At 44.8% G+C, this 26,359-nt stretch overlaps 1 protein-coding gene across 2 annotated transcripts in view; it reads left to right on the top strand.

Annotated features, from left to right (window-relative positions):
- Window positions 1–26,359, top strand: part of GUCY1A1 (guanylate cyclase 1 soluble subunit alpha 1) — a 108,291-nt gene that overhangs the window by 51,050 nt on the left and 30,882 nt on the right. For both annotated transcript variants that reach the window (XM_044300186.1, XM_044300188.1), the window contains exon 5: window positions 20,341–20,832. In XM_044300186.1, the coding sequence (XP_044156121.1) occupies window positions 20,341–20,832 (492 nt within the window). The remainder of the gene's footprint in view (window positions 1–20,340; window positions 20,833–26,359) is intronic.

Here is a 26,359-nt window from a genome sequence, read left to right as displayed (position 1 = left end):
CCTCCTAGCAGTGAGCCCGGTGACGTCACTGACACAAAGGGGCAGTGTATAGAGCTGCCCTAAGCTGTTTTGGAAGTGGGTACTATGCAATGTAGCATATACTCCTATGATCCACTCATATATATATAGAAAAATAATACAAAATTGCTTATATACGGGTTCAGCTCTTAAGTTGCAATGTTGCCCCATTACAAACTATGCCGACTTTTAGATAGCGTAAACATAGACTATAAATTTTTTGGGTGCTCAGACAAAATTTTCGGTGCACAGAAAAAATTCTGGCACATGGACAAATTTTTCGACTGACATATCTAATTTGATAAATGTCCCCCTTTGTTTTATCTGTTCCCTGAGAAAATCGTTACCTGTATGATAAGCTTTTTGGGTTTTCTGTGAATTTAAACAAGCAATTTTCAATATACTTTTCTTTTGAATTATCCCTTGTTGACCCATGGCAAAGGGGCATGGCCTAAATGCACTTCTGTGAAACTACGCCAACTTTTAGAAGGCGTAACCTTAGACTATACAGTTTTTTTGGTGCAAAGACAAAATTTTTAGTGCACAGAATTTTTTGGGGCGTGTGGATGAATTTCTAGTGTAAGGCTGGTTTCACACGAGCGTGACGGATTAGGTCCGGATGCGTTCAGGGTGCGTTCAGTGAAAATTGCACTATTTTGCAAGCAAGTTCAGTCAGTTTTGTCTGCGATTGCGTTCAGTTGTTCAGTTTTTTCCGCGCGGGTGCGATGCGTTTTGATGCGTTTTTCACACGCGTGATAAAAAACTGAAGGTTTACAAACAACATCTCTTAGCAACCATCAGTGAAAAACGCATCCCACCCGCACTTGCTTGCGGTTGCAATGCGTTTTTCACGCAGCCCCATTCGCTTCTATGGGGCCAGGGCTGCGTGAAAAACGCAGAATATAGAACATGCTGCGATTTTCACGCAACGCAGAACTGATGCGTGAAAAACAACGCTCATGTACACAGACCCATTGAAATAAATGAGTCAGGATTCAGTGCGGGTGCCATGCGTTCATGTCACGCATTGCACCCGCACGGAAAACTCACTCGTGTGAAAGGGACCTTAATCTGGAGCAGGATTTACGATACTCCAAATTTACAAAGTTCCATGCGCCAGAGTAGTAATTTGGACTAATATTAAGACTGTGATTAGTATTCTTAGACAGTGTAAAGTAAGATCCCATTAGTAAATCTGCCTCACTGTTTTTACAAAAAACTATGGGGGACATTTATCATTTGTGGTTCTTTTTGTGCCAATTTTAAAGGCTATGTACACCTTTTGGAGTATTTTTTTCTGATTGCATTTAACTTATTTTTGGGTAAAAATCATATTTTCAATTGGCCTTTATTAAAATGATTGAGGTGTTCAGTCGTAAAAGGTTTGAAAAAATTGAAAATTGTTTTTCTAACTGTGTGACTAATGCTTTCACTTTCCATTTTGTGCTGATCATGTAATTACCCTTTTGCCAGGGTTTCTCAATGGGCGTCTCCTTCTCCCTGGCTGCAGCACGGTCCAATCACAGCGGAGAGCGTCCCAGCCAGGGAGAAAAAAAAATCACGTTCTCCCTGGCTGTGACGCTCTCCAATGTGATTAGACCACAGCCCAGCCGGCGAGAAGGAGACGCCCATTGAGAAACCCTGGCATCTCCTCCTCCCTGTTCTGATGCTATTAATTAGCATACCAGGCAGGAGAATTTCACAGGGACACAGCAGGCGAACTGAGCTCCACCCAGGAAAAATAGTAAGCGCTATAAGGCTAGGTCTACACGACGACATTTGTTGCGCGACATTTTGTTGCACCAATGTCGCGCGACAATTTTTATGATGGCAGTCTATGGTGTCGCACTGCAACATGCAGGGCTGCTATTGGCTGCCCCCAAATACCCAAGGAAGATGACGCATAGTGTAATGACTAGGAAGACGATGCGTGGTATAATGAAGAGGAAGCAGCATGTGCATGGAGCGGTACCACCTCTTCAAATAGCGGATCAGCTGGGGTGTCGGAGCTGATGACATATTGATGATCTATCCTGAGGATTGTTCATCAATATATATTTCTGCACAGCCCCTTTAAGGTTGGCATTTGAGAGGCCCCACGATATTTCAGACTGATCACCATTACTGTAGGTCTGTTTTTTACAGCCTTATAAATGATATTTATAAGAGCAAAAACAGTGCATATTGATATCTTGTCTTAGGAAATGTGAGGGTTATATCTCTTTCCGGGGTCACGGTTACAGACTTCTTCTCAGACCACTTATTTTTCATATAAAAACTGTGCTTTATTGCGACATAAGCACCAACAAAAACAGTATAAAACAGAAGCCTGCCCGTCTGGGCTCTACCTAAACACATTAACTAAAGCCCTGACTAAACCACAGGTTACAATTCATACCTAGCATAAGGCCTGGCTTTCCCAGCCAAATAGTTCTCCAGCCCCCATGCTGTACAAATACAAGTCCCTTTGGGGGATTGTGGCCCAGCAGTCCTCCCGACTCTGGCCTTGTGACCCTTGTACCGCAGGCGTTACTGCATCCCGCAAATTACAGGCTGTCACTTAGCCTTGTGGTCCCTCAGCCTACCCGGCTGAGACCACTCGAAATCTTTGCAGGTGTCTGTTCCCGGATAACACACTCCCCCTAACTGACACCCTGGGAGGAGCTTTATCCCAGTCAGATTATCGCAGACCTCACCTGCGATCCTCTCTGGACCAAAGGAACACCCGTCCTAGAAGGGTGTGGATTGGCAGATCCGACTTCCAGTTCCATCTGCCAATCCAGCTAAAATCCAGCCCAGAATATACCAAAAACAACTCAGTCTCAGTAACCTACGTGCTGCTGAGACTATTGCATCCCGGATTTTAGCTATCCCACCCAGCTGAGGTATCTGAGTGGGATATACACACCTTGCCGTACTGTCCACCTTATCACAGAAGCTATACTTCCTTCATTCATTACTCACCACTTTTTATTAAAAAATAAGTATAGTGAGTTGTTTTTAACTAAAAATACTTGTGTAGGGAAGGCACAAATTCGTAGATGGTGTAGAGAGTATATGGAATATGTGAATGTTAAGTGGCGACTTTACTCCTAATTCCTTGCCAAAGTAATACGGCTCTGCTGAGTTTCACGGTTCATTGCAGTACTGACCATTAAAACCATAATTCAGCACCTCATTAGATTTGATACATACAGGCTGTAATGAAATGTGACAGATTTTTTGTTGTAAAGCTTAAAAGGACTTTCTTTTCTAGGTTTATTAAAATGTATGCAGATTTTTTTTTTTGGGGGGGGGGGGATGGGTATAAGTTATTAAATAGATTTATGAAAATGACGTTACATGACTGCTAGTCAGAAAATGCTAATATTCTTCTCACTCATAATGAAAGTTTTGGAGCAGCATTCCAGTTTTTGGAACAGTTTATTCTCTAGACAAGTGATTATTTGTCTCCTGGCAGAATTCACTGCTGAAAGGCTGATGGCATTTCGTTTGACATGTTAAGATAGGATATAGCACAGCACCTGATGAAACTGTATGTCACATCATTAACTGTGGTAGCATACTATCTTTTACTTTTTATGGTTAAAGGATGGCTCTAGTAAGAAACAAAAATCCTGTAGTGTTTGTATTCCTTACCTGCCCATTTCTAAGACTTTGTGGCCCCTGTATTTGCTGTTACAGCACTCCAGCATTTTATTGCACATAAGACTAAGTCCTCTTGCACACGAACGTGTGCTGGTCGTGCACATGCTGCAGACTGCAAATTGCCAAAACAGAAAAAAAATTCACGCGGCACTACACCCAATAAATCGCTGATAAGCACATAAATAGTCCTCTGTGTACACCGGGATAATATGCCAGCTTGCGGTGGTGCCTACCTAAGTATATTTTCAATAGAATACAATCCACCAGAAGAAAAAAATAGAAAAATCAGCGGCACTCAGCCCTGCAGACATAGCAGGGCTGAGGCGGACGAGCCTTCACAACAAACAACGGCCGCTTCGCACGAATGTGCTTCTTCCGGCTACCTGTATGACGCAGACAGGTGTGCCAGCCTATTTAAGGAGGAGCGTGAGGTCAACCTTAAAAGGGCATAGATCTAAATCCGCAGAGGACATCAAATGTGTGCGTGTTACAAATCAATTAACATAGCAATCAAGTAATAACATGTATATTTCAAACAAATACACTAAGGTCATTGCGATCATTAAGGCCTAAGGGACCCATTGCATCCGTACGGATGATCTATCACGCTTCTTTTTGTAATAGGAGGCGATGCCTATCACCTCCTTGTGTCATTACTAGAACCACCTCAAGTCCTGCAAAACCCAGGCATTTTTTATCTCCCCCATGTTTTTGCCTACAGGGCGGGGGCAGCCTTTTCTCGTTCTGATGGAATTGAGGTGTTCCCGGAACCTCTCTAACATGGGCGTAATTGTCTTGCCTACATTTGACTAAATAGATAACGTACGTGGTCTTACATGTGCAGAATTGTCTCATTCTGTGTGATATACCCCCTATATATAGGATCTTGTCCCAGAGGATATATCCACAGAAGGAGCAATTACCGCAGCGATGATTCCCTATAGGTTTTTTAACGCCTAGCCATTGATCTGGGTTCTGTTCACATTTCATGCGGCTACTAACTAACTGATCCCTCAGAGTATGGGTTTTTCGGAAAGCGATGAGAGTTTTTTTTGTCCGTAAATTTATCTAGACTACTCTCATTTTTTAATAGATTTTTTTTATTGAATCGGCCATGAGGCTATATTTAAATACAAACACAAAGCGATCATCCTCCTCCATTTTCTTACTTTGATGTAGTAATTCGTACTGTGTGTTTCTATCCGCCCTAACAAATGCTTCATCCAGCATTTTCAAAGGGTATTCCCTCTTCACTAAACGATTCTTGAGTTCAGTGGCCTGTCTTATGTAACCTTCCCTTCTGCTGTTAATACGTCTTAGCCGTGTAAATTGTCCATAGGGTATAGCCTCTTTTACGCTACGTGGATGGAAGCTTCCATGGTGTAGAAGGGAATTAGAGGCAGTGGGTTTTCGATAACCCTCTGTGACTATTTCCCCATCACCTATAATAACACGAACATCAAGAAAATCGAACGTCTCCCCTCCAAAATTTAAGGTGAAGCGCATGTTCATGTCATTCTCGCGATTTAAATAGGAAACAAACTCCTCACATAGAGCACGAGTTCCCCTCCACACCATGAAGACATCATCCACGTAGCGCAAAAACATTTGTATGTTGATCAAAAAGGGATTTTTTATATTAAACACATATTTGCTCTTAAGGTTATTAAGGTATATATTGGCAAAGGTACACAACACTGGCCTCCCCATCGCCGTGCTGTGTACCTGCCGATACCATTGTTGTCCAAACCTGAAAGTATTGTTGCCCAATACAAAGAGTAGTGCTTCTTCCACAAATTGGACATAGACTTTGTCCTTATCAGTAGAATTAAGCATATCAACGACCGCCTCTACTCCCGCATGTTGGGGAATGCGGGTATATAAACTTTCTACGTCTAATGACACCAGGTTCCAATCACTCTGCCACTATAGATCCTCCAGTGCCAGGAGAAAATCCTTGGTGTCCTTTAGATAAGTGACTGATTTTTTCAGCGCCGGTCTCAATAGCCAATCAAGGTATTTCGACAAAGGTTCTGTCACCTACCCGATCCCCGCCACAATAGGGCGGCCAGGGGTCGGGTTGGTGACTTATGTATCTTTGGCAAAAAATACCATGAGGGCTTTTTGGGATACGTTGGTACAAATTTTTCAATACTAGTGCTAGCAAGAAAGCCAATATCTATGTATTTTTGTAGCAACTCTTTCAATTGTAATTGTAAGATGGAGGTGGGGTCACTGGGTAGTTTTTGATACGTCCCTATATCTTCTAACTGCCTTAAGGCTTCTGATCTATAATATTCAAGGGACATCAACACAATGTTTCCCCCCTTGTCTGCAGGTTTTACTACAATACCAGGGTGGTTCCGTAACCACCGTATGGCTTTAAATACCCCTGGACTAACATTAAAGGGACGTATAAATACAAGACAAATGGACGGCACTGCGCTTTCTTTAAGGTCCGGGTGCGCGGTCAGTAGGTCGGATCCCTCAAGATATATATTTAGAAAGACCAGCACTCCGTTTTTTCTTTGCTGAAAGGGACTTCTTTATTCGTCACCCATGTGACGCGCGTTTCGGCATAAATATTTGCCTTTATCAAATAACAGGTTGATATATTGGGGTCATCCGATGCGCTGGAATCAGAGTCGGTTGTCCAAAAATCCGTTCTATTTCTTCTTTGTGGACGTCTTCTACGCTGTCTCCTTTTTCCCCAATCAAATACTCTCCCAGTCTCAGTCATTTTTATCCAGCAGAAATGTATCCTTTTTATTCTCCTTTATTTCTGTTTGTGTAATGACCAACCTTCTGTTCAGCTTTTTATCAAAGGTTTGTATTTGATTCTCCGTTAGGCGTGTACGTAATTCCTCCTTTGCCTTTAATAGGGCATCATTAACCGTTTCATACTCCTGTTCGTTTCTACGTAGAACCATGTTTAAGATTTGCATAGAAAAGTCCATGTGTAGTTTTTTCCATTCCAGATTAAATGACATATCATCTTCATATTGCGCTAGCTCCTTATATATGCATAGACCGCATGGTACTCTCCCGCTATCTTTGTACAATTTCAGTGAATTGACTGACCAAAACAGCCGTACCTCTTTGTCGGCTAATTGGGAAATCTTCATTTCCAAGGTCTTAGTACTGATTGCCTGTAGATTATCTTTGGAGTTACACTCCGTAAAGAAGGCGTCTGGCCCTTCTCTGCCCTCATTCAAACCCGGGACCACGTCTTCAGACATCATAAAAAGACACAGCTGTGGCGATTTAAAGGTGTGTCCATATAATTCACCAAAACAGAAGAAAAATTCAGACGGCACTACACCCAATAAATCGCTGATAAGCACATAAATAGTCCTCTGTGTACACCGGGATAATATGCCAGCTTGCGGTGGTGCCTACTTAAGTATATTTTCGATAGAATACAATCCACCAGAAGAAAAAAATAGAAAAATCAGAGGCACTCACCAGCTGCAGGGTGTCTTCATCTCTTTCTTTATTGCGGTAGCAAAAAACATGCAGACATAGCAGGGCTGAGGTAGACGAGCCTTCACAGCAAACAGCCGTCTGAGCGGCGAAGGGCAGCAACGGCCGTTTCGGACGAATGTGCTTCTTCTGGCCACCTGTACGACGCAGACAGGTGTGCCAGCCTATTTAAGGAGGAGCGTGAGGTTAACCCTAAAAGGGCATAGCTGTAAATCTACAGAGGACATCACCTGTATGCGTGTTACAAATCAATCAATATAGCAAGCAAATTACCGTATTTTTCGCCGTATAAGACGCACCGGCGTATAAGACGCACCTAGGTTTTTGGGGAGGAAAATAAGAAAAAAAATATTTTTAACCAAAAGGTGTGCTGTGTGTTTGGAACTAATGGTGGTCTGTGGATGGCACTATTACTGGGAATCTGTGGATGACGGACACTGTTATGGGGTGATCTGTGGATGACGGACACTGTTATGGGGGGATCTGTGGATGACGGACACTGTTATGGGGGGATCTGTGGATGACGGACACTGTTATGGGGGGATCTGTGGATGACAGACACTGTTATGGGGGGATCTGTGGATGACGGACACTGTTATTGGGGGAACTGTGGATGACGGACACTTATGGGGGGATCTGTGGCTTGCACTGTTACAGGGGGATCTGTGGCTGGCACTGTTACAGGGGGGGGGGATCTGTGGATGGCACTGTTATACATGTGTCATCCACAGACCCTCCCAGCCCATAACTGTGACATCCACAGATCCCCCGCCGCTCCAGTATACTAGTATAATATGTCTTATTCAATTAATAGTTATTAAATATGCCTCTTTATTCCTAATAGTACCTTAAATCCTAAGCGTTTCAGTACAATGCCGGCAGGCTGGGCGGCCGGCGCGGCGCGTCTCTCACTGACGTCACTTGCCTGCGCCGCCTGCTTCATTCATAAAGTAGGCGGCGCAGGCACGTGACATCAGGGAGTTACGCTGCCGCCCGCCCGGCCTGCATACTACTGAAGCGCTAAGGATTTAAGGTACTATTAGGCATAAAGGGGCATATTTAATAACCATTAATTGAATATGACATATTATATTAGTATAGCGGCGGAGCGGGGCTATAGTACAGTGACTGCACCATCCCGCCGCTATTGCCGGCCCCAGCTCCTCCTCCCAGTCTCTCCCCGAGTCCCCGCTCGCTTTACATCGCAGCTTGCGATGTAAAATTGACAGCATTCGCCGTATAAGACGCAGGGGCATTTTCCCCCCATTTTGAGGGGGGAGAAAAAGTGCGTCTTATACGGCGAAAAATACGGTACATCATAAGTAATAACATGTATATTTCAAACAAATACACTAAGGTCATTGCTGGTCGTGCACGTGCTGCAAATTGCGCTCCGCAATGCACGGGCACCGACCGTGGGGATGCCAGTGACGTCATCAAACGTCCTTTAGCCAGGTCCTAAAGAAAGTAGAAAGAAGAGGAGATCCGCTACGCAATCAAGTGGATGGGGTGAGTTAAATCGGTTTATTATTTTTAACCCCTCAATGGACATTTTAATATGCATTCTGTATTAAGAATGCTATTATTTTCTCTTATAACCATGTTATAAGGGAAAATAATAAAGATAGTCACCTAACAACCATGCATGAAAATCGCACTGCATCCGCACTTGCTTGCGGATGCTTGCGATTTTCAAGCAGCCCCATTCACTTCTATGGGGCCTGCGTTGCGTGAAAAACGCACAATATAGAGCATGCTGCGATTTTCACGCAACGCACAAGTGATGCGTGAAAATCACCGCTCATGTACACAGCCCCATTGAAGTGAATGGGTCTATATTCAGTGCGGGTGCAATGCGTTCACCTCACGCATTGCACTTGTGCTGAATTCTCGCCCGTGTGAAAGGGGCCTAACTCTCCAGCAATATTCTAGCTATGTAATTTCAACCCAGTTCATTTCCATCCCTACTTGTTAAACCCTTTCATTTTGGGCAGCTGTGTCATGTTATCCCAGTCTGACCACCAGTGCTGGGTTTGATCTTCTGTGTATTCAGGTCATTTTGTCCAGTGTGGCTGACTTCCTGTGAACTACAGTATAGTAGGACAGGTCATATTTTTTTGACGGACAGGATACACGGATCACGGTCTCGGCTGCAAAACGGAGCATTTTCCAATTTTTCCACGGACCCATTGAAAGTCAATGTGTCCGTGAAGGAAAACGGCACAACGGCCACGGATGCACACAACGGTCGTGTGAATGAGGCCGTAATAGAATAAAAAAAAATTGCGTGGTATCGAGTATCGCAGTACTTTTTCTTGGTATCGAAACTGAATCAAAATTTTTGTATTGTGACAACTCTAACAGGGAAACTAGTGTCTCAGGCCACATACTGGAAAAGACCCATCGCCTGCTCTGGAGATGACGACTTGGAATGGCATTCAGGTATTTTTTTTTTTTTCTTCTTTTCTTGGCCACTTGGAGCATACTGCAATAGGGGAATTCCAGGCAGCATGCTGAAGGTATGGCTGGCTTGGTGCTCTGCCTTCGTCTCACCTCAGCTCTCTGCTCTATTTCCTAGGATGAATGCACACGGCCGTGGAACACAGCCTGGCATCCTGCTGACAGCAGAAGCGCACGGCGCCATTGGTTGCTCTGACGCCGTGCGCTTCATGCCGCCGCTGCACTACAGTAATACACTCGTATGATCTATTCGGCCTCAGTTAGAGACAATTGTAGGAGGAGGAGGACAGAACATGGCAATGATTGATTGTCACCACAGATGGACAGCTTCTGGGGCAGTATTTTGTACTGCTCTGTGGTATTGCTGACCCTATTTGTTTTGGCTGCATCTACTTAGGCTAGCCCTGCCGATTTGCGCTGCCCCCACTTTCTGTCAGTTTGGACCTGTCTACAACATGGGGCCACTTTTAGCTTTTTTTTCCACAGCCACTTTAAGTTCCCAGTCTGACCCTGCTGTGTATGAACCCCCATGCATAGAGTTCTGCTGAAGATATCATTTCTGCCTTATCTAAGGGAACATGAGTACAGTGATATAGTAGGTGAGCCTTTGTTATAAATAGTTGCAGAGATATAAGATTCCCTGACTGTCGGTGTGTGCTGTATGCAGAATCTACAGTGTATCATATGAGATGCTGGTTCAAACTCCTTTCCCCCGCCTCCTGCTTGTAAGAACCGAGAAGGTAAACCTCATACTAACAGGAAGCAGGGAAAATACCCTGAGAACCTGCAGTGTGAATTAGAGGACAGAATTGTTGTGTCACTGATCAGTCTTTTACTGCCCTTAGATACGATTCAGAGCAGAGCAATTTCATTTTGGTGAGACTTTGTCCCTGTCTCTGCAAAAGCCAGAGGTATAGTGAGAAATCTAGGCTGCATTAGGTGAACCATATCAGATGGTCATATTGTGAAAACTATCAGGACTATGGCTTAGCCGTGGACATTTTTAGTGGCAGCAGGGATAGCTGAACGTTTTGACATAAGATTTGTGTAGGTGGGCCTGAAAATGAAGGAGTGGTGGCAGTTTAGAAATCATGTCCTGATTTTTCAGCTCCCACTCTAGCTTTTGTCAGCTCCCACTTTAGTTTTAAACATTTCGCCATTCATTCCTATGGGACCAATTTCGCCACAAAAACGTCGATATTTCGTGAACCATTCAGCAAAACGTTCCACAAAGTAATAGCACACCAATCGGGAAGAATCCGCACGTTTCGGTATATTACTGTCTAAGTAGTGTAAAAACTGTGGGAGGAGTTAGGGTAGTAAATTTGGCTATAATAATAATATATATATGTGAGATAACAGTAAGAGGTCTTGCCATGCAAGAACACTTAATAAGGCCTCGTTCACATCACCGTTTAGCTTTTCATTCTTCTGATCCATCAGAAGAACAGAAAAAAAAACATCCATTATCTTGAGCAGGAGTTATGATCAGTTTCAATTAATTTGCGTCACTTCCATCAGGGATCAGTTATTTTTCACAGGAGAAAAAGTACTGTATTTTTCATCCTATAAGACGCACTTATAAGATGCACTTTTATGTCATTGCGTCTTATGGGGCGAATACTAATCAGTGATTCCATTATGGAAGTGCTTATTAGTACAGGAGGATCGAGAAGCGGTGAAGGCTCTGCTCACCAGGCTCTCTACTCATGGCTTCCTGATCCATGACTGCTCGCTGTTCTGTGACTGCACACAGCGTGAGGAGGTCGGCGCTTTGTGACCTTACGATGTGCGTCTCGGGTCACAGCACGCAGCAGAAAGAAGAAGCGAGCTGGATCCTAGGAGCGGCAGCAGAGAGGTAGGCAGATTTTTTTTTTAATCGTGTTTGCTCTGATCATGGGGTCTGATCTGAGGTCTGAATGGAGGGGTCTTATTCATATTGGGGCTCTTATCTGAGGTCTGGGGGTTATTCAAATTGTTAGTATGATCTGAGGTTTGAATGAAGGGGGTCTTATTCATTTTGGGGCTCTCATCTGAGGTATGATTGGGGGTCATTCACATTGGGGTCTGAGGTGAGGTCTGATTGAGGGTCCTATTTGGGTCTTATTAACACTGGGGGGTCTGATCTGAGGTCTTATTGGGGTCCTATTAACATTGGGGGTCTGATCTGAGGTCTTATTGAAGGTCTTATTAACATTGAGAGTCTGATTGGGGCTCTGAGCTGAAGTCTGATTAACATTGGGGGGTCTGATTTGAGGTATAATGAAAAATGTTTGTTTCTTATTCTTCTCTAAAACCTAGGTGTGTCTTATGGGCAGTTGCAACTTAGGCCTCATGCACACAAACGTATTTTCTTTCCGTGTCATATGTCCGTATTTCCGTTCCGCATTACGGACAAGGATAGTACTATTCTATGAAGGGCTAGCTGTTCCGTTTTGCAAAATATGGAATGCACACGGATGTCATCCGTATTTTTTGCGGATCCGTTTTTTGGACCGCAAAATACATACGGTCGTGTGCACGAGCCCTTATAGGGTGAAAAATACAGTACTTTTTCTCCTGTCAAAAATAACTGATCTCTGAGAGAAATGGTACAAACTGATCATGACGGTTTGCTTTCCGTCCTAAAATTCTGTTTTATTCCGTTATAACTCTGTTATAACAGAACCTGTAATGGAATTCCAATACGCCAATGAGAACCCACCCTTACATGGGTTTTGTGCCGGATCTGGATTGTTCAGTTTCCCATGCCACACACAAAAACGCTGCTGAAGCGATTTTGTTTCCAGCATGGCAACACAACAAACCGGACCAGAATGCATACAAACTAATGGGGTCATTTATTAAAACCGGCGTTTTAGATGCTGGTCTTAATAACCCTTATATCTGGCGCAGGCCTCTACATAACTTCGTGCATCCAGCGGCAGTCTAAATTTAAGTAAATTTATAGGCGTATTTCTGAATAATAAATGACCCCCTAAGTATATGATATGCAAGCCTTTCAGTTTGCATCAGCCGTATGAAAGGTCCTTTAAACGAGCGCGATCAACTTGGTATATTATCAATCATGCTGATTTCTGAATGTGCTCGTCCCTTATTATAGGACCCAATTTCTAGGGAAGAAAATCCGCCTGCCAGTATGTTTTTGGAGTGTGGGAGGTAACAGGAATACCCGGGGGAAACTATACTCTACATTGCAGCAGATATGCTATTTATGAACATTGCCTAAGGCTGATTTTGTTCATTATTTCTTACCTCATCTAAAAACATTCTTTTGGTTCCTTGGATTAATTAGCTTGACTACATTTTGTTGAGGAAAGGAAAATCTAGAATGAATATTTACCCATTTCATCTCTTAAAGAAGTTCTAACTTTATCCTATTAGCTTTATTCATGGCTGAGGAGTGATGCAGATTTTTTTTTTTTTAGATTGTTACATACAGTATAAATAAATGTAAATATCTGCATTCTTCCAGCCACACATAAGAGTGCGTCTGTAAGCACCATTAAAGATCAGTGAATTGATCTAAACAAATCAGATTTATCTTGACTGTTTTCCATTCAAATGAATCAGCTAAAAAAGCTCTTTGACACCCTAACATTCGGGCACTAGCATAGGAAACCCTAAACCCCTTCATGTCTTCCTTGAGCACCCTGATTTAGTGTGTCCTTCTTCAGTGTCCCTGAATCTAGTTTGTGTATAGTAGCCACTGGCATCCACCATGGCAATCAGGATATGGTCACATGATTAACCAATTAACTGCTGCCCTTCATTCATCCATTTCTGCACCTGGGATGAAAGCATTCAGGACATACGCAGATACTGCTCAAAATAAATATATACACACAGATGTTAAATGCATTCAGTGCAAGAGGATGCGTCCAGGGCAGCAATCACATGGGTTAATAATGTAACCATCATGATTGCCCTGGATGCCATCTGCTGCTGTTTACAAACTGCATTTATTGGCAGCGGGGGCACGGAACTGAAATGCTCAGGTAAGACATGAGGGGGCATGGGCTTAGGGTATTATAGTGACTTTTCTTTTAGAAAGTGGTAACCCTTTAAGCATGAGCAGAGTAAGATAGATAGATAGATTCTGGATATCTTTCTGTGGTATGTCATTCCAATCTCTTTCAACTTGGAGCCTTAGTTGAGCACCAACCAGTCCAAGCCATTCTCGATGGCAGAGAGATCTGGCAACCAAGCTGGTCAAGAGAGCTGCTGGATACCTTGAAGAACATGTTGTGTAATGCATGCAGTGTTGTATGCTAGTGTTATCTTGTTGGACCACCAAGTCTCCTAACTGAGTCAAAATAGGCAATAGGACTGGTTCCACGATTTCCTGGATATACTGAAGACTGGTCAAAGTCGTGGTAGCTATTGGCTCCTTACACCATGATACCTGGTGTTAGTCCTATGTTTCTCTGAATTATGCAAGATGGCAGTAGGCTCTCTAGTAAGCAAACTGTGATGAGGCCTTCATTAGTAATGAGGCAGAACCTGCTTTCATCACTGAACACTATTGTGTGCCATTGATGGCAGCATCAGGAGGGCTGGGGAGTACCAACTGCCATCATGCATAGTTCAGAGACAAACAGGACCAACACCAGGTGTCTTGGTGTGGGGTGCCATTAGCTACCATGGCTGTTCCTGTATGGTACGTGTGGAGGGAACGTTGACTAGCCTTTAGTATGCCCAGGACACACTACACAACATGCTCTTCAGGGTACCCAGCAGCTCCCGGGCCAGCTCAGTTAACAGATCTCTCCAATGTCTGGGACTGGATGGGCTGATTCCCCATGTACAGCAGCAAACAACCACCTTGGTTGAACTACGAATCCAAGTTGAAAGAGCTTGGAATGACATACCAAAGGAGAATATCCAGCATCTTTATGACCGTTACCATGCCAGAGTGGCTGCCTGTATTGCAACAAGGAGTGATGCCACTGTCACAACCAGACAGCTGAGAAGCTCTGACAGAGGCCTTTCAGAACCTCCTCCTTGAGTTTCTGTGTTGTGGTATTCAGTTCCTCCTCTCGTTAGCCTCTCTCAGCTGTCATGTGTTGGACTAATTGCTTCCCTTTAAATTCCTCCCCAGAATGCTTTTCTGGGCGGCTTATACTTCTTCCTGGAGTGTGTGTGCATGCTGACCTTGTTCTCCTGTCTGCTACAAAGCTAAGTGTTGTACCTTTATCGTTTATTTTCTGTTTGCTGGATCCCAGGTGACCCTGACTCCCTCCGTATCTTGTGTAGGGAGCCGGTGGTTGTGTCCCCTCACTATTGTAGGGTGCTCAGGGCTTTATAGTCAAGGTTCGTGGATATGCAAACCTCCACCATTAGGATCTTTGCATAGGCTGAGCAGCCAGGGAAAGTGCCAGGTCTCCTGCAGGGGTCTCCCTTGGTTCCTTAGCTTTTGGATCCAGCGAGTCATTTTTACATGTTGCTTTGCCTTGTTTCCTGTACACCGTCCGTGACATTATAAGCCGCCATAACCGTCTCAAGCATGGATCCGGTTTCACTTTTGGCTAAACGCTTCCAGGGTCTTTCATTGGAGGTAGCTGATCTCCGTAAGACTTTTTCTCAGCTTCAAGTGACCGGTTCAGCTTGCGTTCATGGAGTTTGTTCTGAGCCTAAGATCTCGCTCCCGGATACGTTCTCCGGGGGTAGTGAGAATTTTGTGCGTTTTAGAGAGGCTTGCAAACTCCATTTTCGCCTTCTTCCCCACTCCTCTGGTGATGAGGAACGGAGGGTGGGGATCATTATATCGCTGCTCAGAGGTAACGCTCAGTCCTGGGCCTTTTCGCTGCCGGAGGGGGCACGGCCTCTCCGTTCAGTGGATGAATTCTTTTTAGCCCTGGGTCAGATATATGATGATCCGGATCGTATTGCTCTGGCTGAGTCTAAACTACGTCTATTATGCCAGGGTAAACAATCCGCAGAAATATACTGCTCAGAATTTCGGAGATGGGCAGTTGATACTGGTTGGAATGATGCTGCACTCCGAAGCCAATTTTGCCATGGTCTTTCAAAGGGATTGAAAGATGCATTTGCCTTTCATGAGAGGCCTATTTCTTTGGACTCTGCTATGTCTCAGGCCGTTCATATTGACAGGCGTCTTAGAGAGAGAGGAGAGATGTCCCCTTCCTGTCATACTCAGTCCCAGGACAGTGCAGCGGTCCCATTCTGTGCGCAGGGGTCTCAGTCGCCGTCAGCCCCTTCTGAGCAGGAGCCCATGCAGCTGGGGTTGATTGCTTCTGACAATAGAAGATTCAGCTCGCATGGGAGGGTTTGTTTTTGTTGTGGAGGTATAAATCATTTGGCAAATATTTGTCCCTCTAGGAGATTCAGGCAGTTTTCTGGGAGTAATAAAGAAACAAACAGGAAAAAATCTTTTAAAAATGTTCCGTCTGTTACTATTGGCAGGGTTGAGGCGGAAATTGAAGGTTTTCCATTTGCTTGTAGTTCCCGTTTTGTCCTGGAGCAAGAACATTTTTTGTGAGATTTTTGTGGATAGTGGAGCAGCGGTCAATCTCATTGATAATCAATTTGCGATAACTCATGGTTTCCAGGTGCGCACTTTGGGAAAGGATATTCCTGTTTTTGCTATCGATTCCGCTCCACTTTCTCAAAAATCATTAAAGGGCATAGTTCACAATATCCGTTTAATTGTGAGTGATGCTCATGTTGAGGATGTGTCATGTTTCGTCCTTAGCGGTTTACCTACCCCTCTGGTGTTGGGGCTGCCCTGGCTCACTAAGCATAACCCCACCATTGATTGGCAAGCGAGGCAAATAAATGGTTGGAGTGACTTTTGCAGAGAGAATTGCCTCATGACATCTGTTTCTGAGGTTGCTACTAAGACTGTACCATCTTTTCTCTCTGAATTTTCGGATGTCTTCTCTGAGAGTGGAGTTCAGGATTTGCCCCCGCACAGGGAGTACGATTGCCCTATTAATCTCATCCCAGACGCCAAGCTGCCTAAATCTCGTTTATACAATCTTTCCCAACCTGAGAGGATCGCTATGCGTGCTTATATCTCTGAGAGTCTGAGAAAGGGACACATACGACCCTCGAAGTCACCTGTTGCCGCTGGTTTTTTCTTTGTTAAGAAAAAAGATGGTTCTTTAAGACCTTGTCTGGATTTCAGGGAGCTGAACAATATCACAATTCATGACCCTTATCCGCTTCCTCTGATCCCGGACCTATTTAACCAGGTTGTTGGGGCTAAAATCTTTTCCAAATTAGATTTAAGAGGGGCATACAACCTGGTCAGGGTCAGAGAAGGGGACGAATGGAAGACGGCCTTCAATACCCCTGAGGGCCATTTTGAAAATTTGGTTATGCCTTTTGGTTTGATGAATGCCCCAGCCGTTTTTCAGCATTTCGTGAACAGCATTTTTTATCATTTGATGGGAAAATTTGTATTGGTGTATTTGGATGACATTTTGATTTTTTCTCCCGATTTCAAAACTCATAAGGAACATTTACGTCAGGTCTTGCTCATCCTGCGGGAGAATAAATTATATGCGAAACTGGAAAAATGTGTGTTTGCGGTTCCAGAAATTCCATTTCTGGGGTTTCTTCTCTCCGCTTCTGGTTTTCGCATGGACCCCGAGAAGGTCCACGCTGTGCTTGAGTGGGAGCTTCCTGAGAATCAGAAGGCGCTGATGCGTTTTTTGGCTTTGCCAATTATTACAGGAAGTTCATTTTGAATTATTCTTCTATTGTTAAACCACTCACTGATATGACCAGAAAGGGGGTAGATTTTTCTTCTTGGTCAGTAGAGACGCGTAAGGCTTTTTCTGATATCAAGGAAAGTTTTGCTTCCGCTCCCATCTTGGTGCAACCTGATGTTTCTTTACCCTTCATAGTTGAGGTTGATGCTTCTGAGGTGGGTGTGGGGGCGGTCTTGTCTCAGGGTTCCTCTCCTGCCAATTGGCGACCGTGTGCCTTTTTCTCAAGAAAACTCTCCTCCGCAGAGAGAAATTACGATGTGGGAGATAGGGAATTGTTGGCCATCAAGTTGGCTTTTGAGGAATGGCGCCATTGGCTAGAGGGAGCCAGACACCCTATTACCGTATTTACTGACCATAAAAATCTGGCCTACTTGGAGTCAGCCAAGCGTCTGAACCCGAGACAGGCCAGATGGTCTTTGTTCTTTTCTAGGTTTAATTTTGTTGTCACGTTCCGCCCTGGAGTTAAGAATGTGAAGGCAGATGCCCTGTCACGTTGTTTTCCGGGAGGCGGGAATTTTGAAGACCCGGGTCCCATTTTAGCTGAAGGTGTGGTGGTCTCTGCTCTTTTTCCTGAATTGGAGGCAGAGGTGCAGGCAGCCCAGTCAGAGGCTCCTGATCTTTGTCCTCCTGGGAGGTTGTTTGTGCCTCTCGCTTTAAGACACAAGATTTTTATAGAACACCACGATACGGTCCTTGCTGGGCACCCGGGGGTAAGAGCCACACTGGATCTCATCGCTCGGAGATTCTGGTGGCCTGCGCTTCGTAAGTCGGTTGAGGGTTTTGTGGCAGCCTGCGAGACTTGCGCTCGTGCCAAATTCCCTCATTCACGGCCATCAGGTCCTCTCCTTTCCTTACCCATTCCTTCCCGTCCTTGGACACATCTGTCCATGGACTTCATAACGGACCTGCCTCGTTCCTCGGGGAAGACTGTGATTCTGGTGGTGGTGGACCGTTTTAGCAAAATGGTGCATTTCATCCCTTTTCCTGGTTTGCCCAATGCTAAGACGCTGGCGCAGGCATTTATTGATCACATTGTCAAATTGCACGGTATTCCTTCAGACATAGTCTCTGATAGGGGCACGCAGTTTGTTTCCAGATTCTGGAAGGCTTTCTGTTCTCGCTTGGGGGTTCGGTTGTCATTCTCTTCTGCTTTCCACCCGCAGTCGAATGGCCAGACAGAGCGCGTCAATCAGAATCTGGAGACATATCTGCGTTGTTTTGTGGCGGAGAATCAAGAGGATTGGTGTTCTTTTTTGTCCCTTGCTGAGTTTGCTTTAAATAACCGTCGTCAGGAGTCCTCTGATAAGTCACCATTTTTTGGTGCATATGGGTTTCATCCACAGTTTGGGACTTTCTCGGGAGAGGGGTCTTCTGGTTTACCTGATGAGGACAGATCCTCCTCGTCTTTGTCATCTATTTGGCAAAAGATTCAGGATAATCTAAAGAGCATGAGTGAGAGATATAAGCGTGTGGCAGATAAGAGACGTGTGCTTGGTCCGGACCTGAATGTTGGTGATCTGGTGTGGTTGTCTACCAAGAATATCAAATTGAAGGTTCCCTCCTGGAAGTTGGGTCCTAGGTTTATTGGGCCTTACAAAATCCTGTCTGTCATCAATCCTGTTGCATACCGTCTTGATCTTCCTCAGACTTGGAAGATCCATAATGTTTTTCATAAGTCCTTATTGAAACCTTATGTTCAACCCATTGTACCTCGCCTTTGCCTCCTCCTCCGATTATGGTAGATGGGAATCTTGAATTTCAGGTCTCTAGGATTGTGGATTCTCGTCTTGTCCGCGGTTCTCTTCAGTACCTTGTTCATTGGGAGGGGTATGGTCCTGAGGAGAGGATGTGGGTCCCAGTGACGGACATTAAGGCCTCTCGTCTCATCAGGGCTTTCCATAGGTCCCATCCTGAGAGGGTGGGTTCTGAGTGTCCGGAGTCCACTCGTAGAGGGAGGGGTACTGTCACAACCAGACAGCTGAGAAGCTCTGACAGAGGCCTTTCAGAACCTCCTCCTTGAGTTTCTGTGTTGTGGTATTCAATTCCTCCTCTCGTTAGCCTCTCTCAGCTGTCATGTGTTGGACTAATTGCTTCCCTTTAAATTCCTCCCCAGAATGCTTTTCTGGGCGGCTTATACTTCTTCCTGGAGTGTGTGTGCATGCTGACCTTGTTCTCCTGTCTGCTACAAAGCTAAGTGTTGTACCTTTATCGTTTATTTTCTGTTTGCTGGATCCCAGGTGACCCTGACTCCCTCCGTATCTTGTGTAGGGAGCCGGTGGTCGTGTCCCCTCACTATTGTAGGGTGCTCAGGGCTTTATAGTCAAGGTTCGTGGATATGCAAACCTCCACCATTAGGATCTTTGCATAGGCTGAGCAGCCAGGGAAAGTGCCAGGTCTCCTGCAGGGGTCTCCCTTGGTTCCTTAGCTTTTGGATCCAGCGAGTCATTTTTACATGTTGCTTTGCCTTGTTTCCTGTACACCGTCCGTGACAGCCACCCAGTATTAATGTGACTTTGCCTGGACATATACCCTGCTGGAGAACCTAAAAGTAAGGGTGCACCACCTTGGTTGGGTGATCATTGACCAACACCACTACGTGTTTATACTTTGTCATTCTCAGCTCAATCGCATTAAGTTTTCCAGGTGTGCTTTTTTAAAATTTCTGTAGTATAATAAGGTTATTACCTAGAGCTGCATTTAGATTGTCCTGGCTCCTAGTCAAATTAGTAAAAGCTGTTAGCATGCTTTAATTATGTTTTCTTTATTTCTTATACTGTTTAATACAAAATATTTTAATGTGCTCTGTACTGTACATATTTTTAATACAGCTCTGTGTCAAAGGGCATGTTGCAACCCAGGTACTGTAAAAGATAAATAAGGCCAAATGGCCCAATAGTATAACTAAATGACATGTAGAAACTGCATACATTATGTGAAAACACTGTGAAATCTATGTAGCATTTTAAAGTTTTTTTTTTTTTCTCTTGTGCAGTTACAGGCAATGAATCTGAAGGGCCAGATGATCTATGTTTTTGAATCAAACTCTATTCTGTTTCTGGGCTCCCCCTGTGTAGATAGATTAGAAGATTTCACAGGAAGAGGTCTCTACCTGTCAGATATTCCAATCCACAATGCTCTGAGAGATGTGGTACTAATAGGAGAACAGGCCAGAGCTCAAGATGGACTGAAAAAGAGGTTAGGAAAACTGAAGGCTACCCTGGAATGTGCCCACCAAGCTTTAGAAGAGGAGAAAAAGAAAACTGTTGACCTTCTGTTTTCAATCTTTCCTGGTGAGGTGGCTCAGCAGTTGTGGCAGGGACAAACTGTGAAAGCCAAGAAGTTTAACAACGTAACCATGCTGTTCTCTGATATTGTGGGCTTTACAGCAATATGTTCTCATTGTTCACCAATGCAAGTTATCACCATGCTGAATGAACTTTACACACTTTTTGATTTCCAGTGCGGAGAACTAGACGTCTATAAGGTAATGTTTTACTGATTATTTTTGCCATGAAAGAATGTCGTAGTCTGAACTGAAGGCTTTATCTTTTCCCTTCTATAACTCTAGCTTGTTATTTTGTGTTTCCTTATGAGCAGTTATCATTATGTATAAAAAGAAGTAATGCTATTATTTTAATTTATATACTTAAAGGGAACCTGTCATGTGGATATTTGATTATAATATAACTAATTATATACAATCATTAACTACTAAAAAGTGCCTTAGATGTATTCACTTACTGGTGTGACAGATGGTTACCTCATAATATACACACAAAGATGCCACATGCCGCATGCTAATGAGCTGATTCGAGTCTGGCGTGATGTCATTGAGTCCAGCGTATATTTAATTCAGAGCTATAGCCACTCCCCTGCCCACCTGCTGCTGATTCATATGGAAACAAACTGTCAATCTGCAGCCGGTAGGTGGGGAGAGTCAGGAGCTCATGAATATTCATGACTCATCATTATCAGATGGAGCTTTTCAATACAAGATGTTGGCAGATTGACTGGGTCAATTAAAGAAAGTGACTCAGCATTTCGCTAAGAGAATCAGTCACTTATTTATGTTGCCCTTAGTTAGGACACCATAAAACTGGTGACAGGTTCCCTTTAAGTTTCCCCCTACTAGGCATATCGGAGGATTCTAAGGAAGAATCCTCTTTAGCAGACTCACCTTGTTCCTCATGGTTTTCTATTCATTTGAATTACAGTGCTTTAGGACTTGATGATGGTTAGAAGTTTGCTTAAGGTGGATTTCCACCATTTTACTACAATAACACCATGCAACAAAAGAAAAGTTATTGTCTGCTACTGGGCAAAAACCATTTGTCCTATACTAAATTGAGTGTGCGGATTACAAGTCCGAAGTCAGAATTGTTGTAACACGTCACAAAATTTTGCTTTGCATAAGTATGCCTAAATGAATTAATCACTTGGAAAGCACTGAATAATTTTGAACAGAACGAGTTTTACTCCAACAATTGCCTACATCAAAGTTTACTTAGTAAACAGTGTATGAAAATGTAATGGAATAACAAAATTTCAAAAAGTCTAGTTTTTCAGTTTAAAAGTCTTACTTGAGCAAGGCCCAGTACTGTTAAAGTGCTTGAGGCATCTGCTTTTGTGTTTGTAAACGGTCATATTTTCCCATTGCAAAAACCAGCAGTAGTCCCCTATCATGTTGGGATTTCAGCGGCCTTGATACCTGTTCTCCATTGTAGAAATATCTTTATGGAACCGCTCTCCAAGTTCGTCACTTACGTGTCCCAAATTGGGTGGGAAAAAGTCAAGATGGGAATGTAAGAAATGCACTTTTCAGTGACATTCGGCAGCCAAGTTGTTCATATGCTGTAAGCATGTTGTCTACTAATTCAGCGTAGTTTACAGCTTGTCTGTTCCCAAGGAAGTTCTGCACTACTAGCACAAATGCATCCCAAGCTGCAAGTTCCAGAGGGTTTTGTTTTGTTCTGAATGTGTCATTAGTTTGTTGATTTCGGGGGACCAGTTTTCAGTGTGCTAAACTTCTCCTTCAAATACTGGACACCATTTCCATCACGATCAAGTGCAATTGCAACATTTTTCATTAAACCAAGTTTAATGTGAAGTGGTGGAAGAAAAACTTGAAGTGGATTGACCAGTGATTTGTGTTGTACATTGTACTGACCAACTGTGTGCTCGACTCTGAGAGGCCACTGTCTAATTTTGTAATGATTGTTGTCATCACAACTGTTCCATAGGCACAAGAAACACATATGCTTTGTGTACCCTAACTGTAGGCCAAGCAGCAGTGCTACCACTTTCAGGTCACACATTTTCCATTTATGTTCTGTGACACAGTGAGAGGTTTTGTCTGGGAACAGGTATTTTCCTCCCAGCATGTGCTGCTGGGCTGATTTACAGCCAGGTAAGTCAAATACTGGACCAGATTTTAAATGCCGGTCCGGGTTTTGGCAGCACCTGGCTGTCCTTAAATAGGCAGTTGGGCTCAGAAGCCAGGTCTCTGTGTTCTACCTGTTTGGTGTGAAAACAGGTTGGTGCTGCTATGATCAAGGACTCTTTGAGGCAGAATTGTCGCATGGTGTGAATTACCACCAACACTGCAAGGTGACTTTTTGTTTGATTATGACTGCTTGTTTTGTCACTTGCCTAAAGTGTTAATAAAACACTGAACTGTTTGATCCAAAGAACTTGTTATTGCCTCTATACTGCATCCGCTAATCCTGTCTACCAGAGCGAAACCCAACAATTGGTGGAGGATGCGCGCATGATTAGTGAGGCTGGCCTGAACGTAGGGGTGGGCGATATAGACGATATGCGATATAAATTTGTGCCACGATATGGATTTTGAGCATATCGCCTATTTCGCCGGACCACGATATGATCGCGCTCTCTGCGCGCACCATGTTCTCCTGAGCCGGCACCGAGTGGAGAAGGAGGGAGTCCCTCCCCGCTGTGTGCGGCTGCCGCTGACCACCAATGACAAAAGAGGAGGAGGAGGGGAGGGACTGACAGTAAATCATTGAGTTTTCACGATCTCAGTGAGCGCGTGAAAACTCAAATCCGATGGTATATTCTAACCCCCAGGCATTCCCATGGTGACAGGGACGCTTGCCTGGGGGTTAGAATATACAGGGCCACGCCACTCAGTAACTTTAACTTTAATCAGCGACTCTTTACTTGTATACCGTACTCTGTCTTAGCTCCGGTAACAGCAGGCAGTGCGGGCGGGCGGCGCTCACTCACTGACGTCACGCGCCTGCTCCTCCCACTAGGCGGCGCAGGCGCGTGACGTCAGTGAGTGAGCGCCGCCCGCACTGCCTGCTGTTACCGGAGCTAAGACAGAGTACGGTATACAAGTAAAGAGTCGCTGATTAAAGTTAAAGTTACTGTTTAGTTTATAAATGTGCTCCTGAGAGCGTCGGGAAGGGGGATCTGTGGGTGTCACTGTTTAGGGGAGGGGGATCTGTGGGTGTCACTGTTTAGGGGAGGGGGATCTGTGGGTGTCACTGTTTAGGGGGGGGGATCTGTGGGTGGCACTGATTAGGCAAGGGGGATCTGTGTGTGGCACTGATTAGGGGAGGGGGATCTGTGCATGGCACTGATTAGGGGAGGGGGATCTGTGCATGGCACTGATTAGGGGAGGGGGATCTGTGGATGGCACTGATGAGGGCAGGGGGATCGGTGGATGGCACTGATTAGGGCAGGGGGATCTGTGGATGGCACTGATTAGGGGAGGGGGATCAGCTCCCTGCTGTTGTGTGCACTATGCACAGAGCAGCAGGGAGAGTGTAAAGTCCTATTCACCCTACTCTATTAGGGTGAATATGACAAGGGTTCTAGCCCTTGAGGAGGTTAATAAATAAAAAGTAAAAAAAAAAAAAAGTTTAAACACCCCCCCCCCAAATATAGAAAACAATATATCGCAATATATATCGCATATCGCACGTGCTTAAAATTATATCGCAATATAGATTTTAGGCCATATCGCCCACCCCTACCTGAACGCCAATTTTTTGGGTTTCTGCATTTTTCAGGCACGGTTGTATGTCGTACATTAAACCAGCTGTATTACAACCAGTGCCCCACGACAAAATGGAGGCTGTTGTGAAGGCCCTCATGGAGGCTAATCTGCAGCAGCGATAGACAAACCTGCAGCAACGCGAGGCTAATAAACAACAGCAGGAGACTAACCAGTTGCTGCTACAACACGTGATGGCTTTGCAGACAGCAGGAGCAACCCCTAGCGTCCACGATGCCCGGAAAGCAGTCCGTGCCGCGATTCCTAAGATGACCCCCGCAGACGTCATCGAAACCTACCTGGCGATGTACGTGAAAGTGGCCATCAGGGAAAAGTTACCCAGTGGGCTGTCGTCGCTCCGTTCCTGGCATCCGATTCCCAGCAGGTGTATTTCGTCTTGCCGGACGATCAAGCGGCCGACTACCAGAAAGTCAAGGGTGAAATTCTGGCAAAACTGGGGATGAATGTGTTTGTCCGGGCCCAGCGGGTGCATCAGTGGGGGTTCAACCGGGCTGAGCCTCCAAGACCCAGTATTATAACTTACTTCACTTCTTGCAAAAATAGCTACAGCCTAACTTGCTGAGTCCCACTGCTATGCTGGTATGTTAGGCGATATGTTCTAGAGGGCTTTACCATACCCTCTTCAGCACTGGATTGGTCAGGTGTCTCCTGGCAAAGCCCTTGAGATGGTGGACCTGGTGGAACGCTATGAAGCTCCCAGGAATCTAAAGGAAGGTTCTGTCGGGAGGGATCGGGAAACCCCTGAAATCTCCACCCCAGGCCCAGAGATTTGAGCCGGTAAAACCTGCCCGGGATGTACCCACGGCAGACCTGGCTCCGATAGTCTGCTGGCGGTGTCAGGAGCCTGGCCATGTAAGGGCGGACAGTCCCCATTGGGTTGAGCCCATGGACACACTATGGCTACCGTCAGTCGCTATATGCCAGGAGGCTGTGTGCAACAGGTACCCCAGAGTCTCTAGTTCATTTGTGCCAGGTGGACGTGGCAGACACTCCGGCGGAAACTCTGCTGGACTCAGGGAGTCTGGTGACCCTAGTAAGGGCTACCCTGGTGCGGTCCCTGAGTATACTGGCCGGAAAGTCGGGGTGATGTGCATCCACGGAGACTTAAAAAAACGACCCCACCGCGCTGGTATCTCTAACTAAGGTGGCCAAGAAAAAGACAAAAAACACAGCGCCTCATGTGTGGTACCGCCTTATAAACAGTATAATATTAGGTGCGTAATTCGCTTACCGAATGCTGTTGTGAGGAGTCACAACAGCTATATATGCTTTAGCTGGTATCTATCCCCACCAGCTTCAGGGGATGCCGTGCTGCTGCCTGGGCCTCTTCCTGTCTCGATAGTTCAAGGAAAATTGGTATGCAGATTATCATAAAAGTAGGAGACCACTATCCGGCGCTGCTGGCATATAGGTCAGTCCTTAGGTTTAGTAATATTATTTTATTAAAGTCAACGCGTTTCAAGGGCGGAGTGCCCCCTTCGTCAGGACAATTTACAGAATACGTATTCTGTAAATTGTCCTGACGAAGGGGGCACTCCGCCCTTGAAACGCGTTGACTTTAATAAAATAATATTACTAAACCTAAGGACTGACCTATATGCCAGCAGCGCCAGGTAGTGGTCTCCTATTTTTATGATAATCTGCATAACTAAGATGGCCGGTAGATGGACCCACGAGGTGGCTGTCGCCACAAATCTACATTATGAACTCATAATAGGGAGAGACCTCCCGGGCTTCCCGGCACTGTGGCCTGCTATGTGACTGATACCCATGACACAGGGGGCACCTAGCAGAGTGGCCTGGCTCAGGGGGGAGACCAGTACCCTGGGAACCTGAGACCAAAGGGCCAGCAGTGGAAGAGGCGGAGACAACCCTGCTAAGTGTGATGATGGGAGACATGGAGGACTTGCCACCAGGTCCTGAATTGGCAGACCTCATGGTATCCGGGATAATTTTGGTACCGCCCAAT

Source organism: Bufo gargarizans, chromosome 1, assembly GCF_014858855.1.
Source record: "Bufo gargarizans isolate SCDJY-AF-19 chromosome 1, ASM1485885v1, whole genome shotgun sequence".
Lineage (NCBI taxonomy): Eukaryota > Metazoa > Chordata > Amphibia > Anura > Bufonidae > Bufo > Bufo gargarizans.
This window is presented reverse-complemented; position numbering and strand designations above follow the sequence as displayed.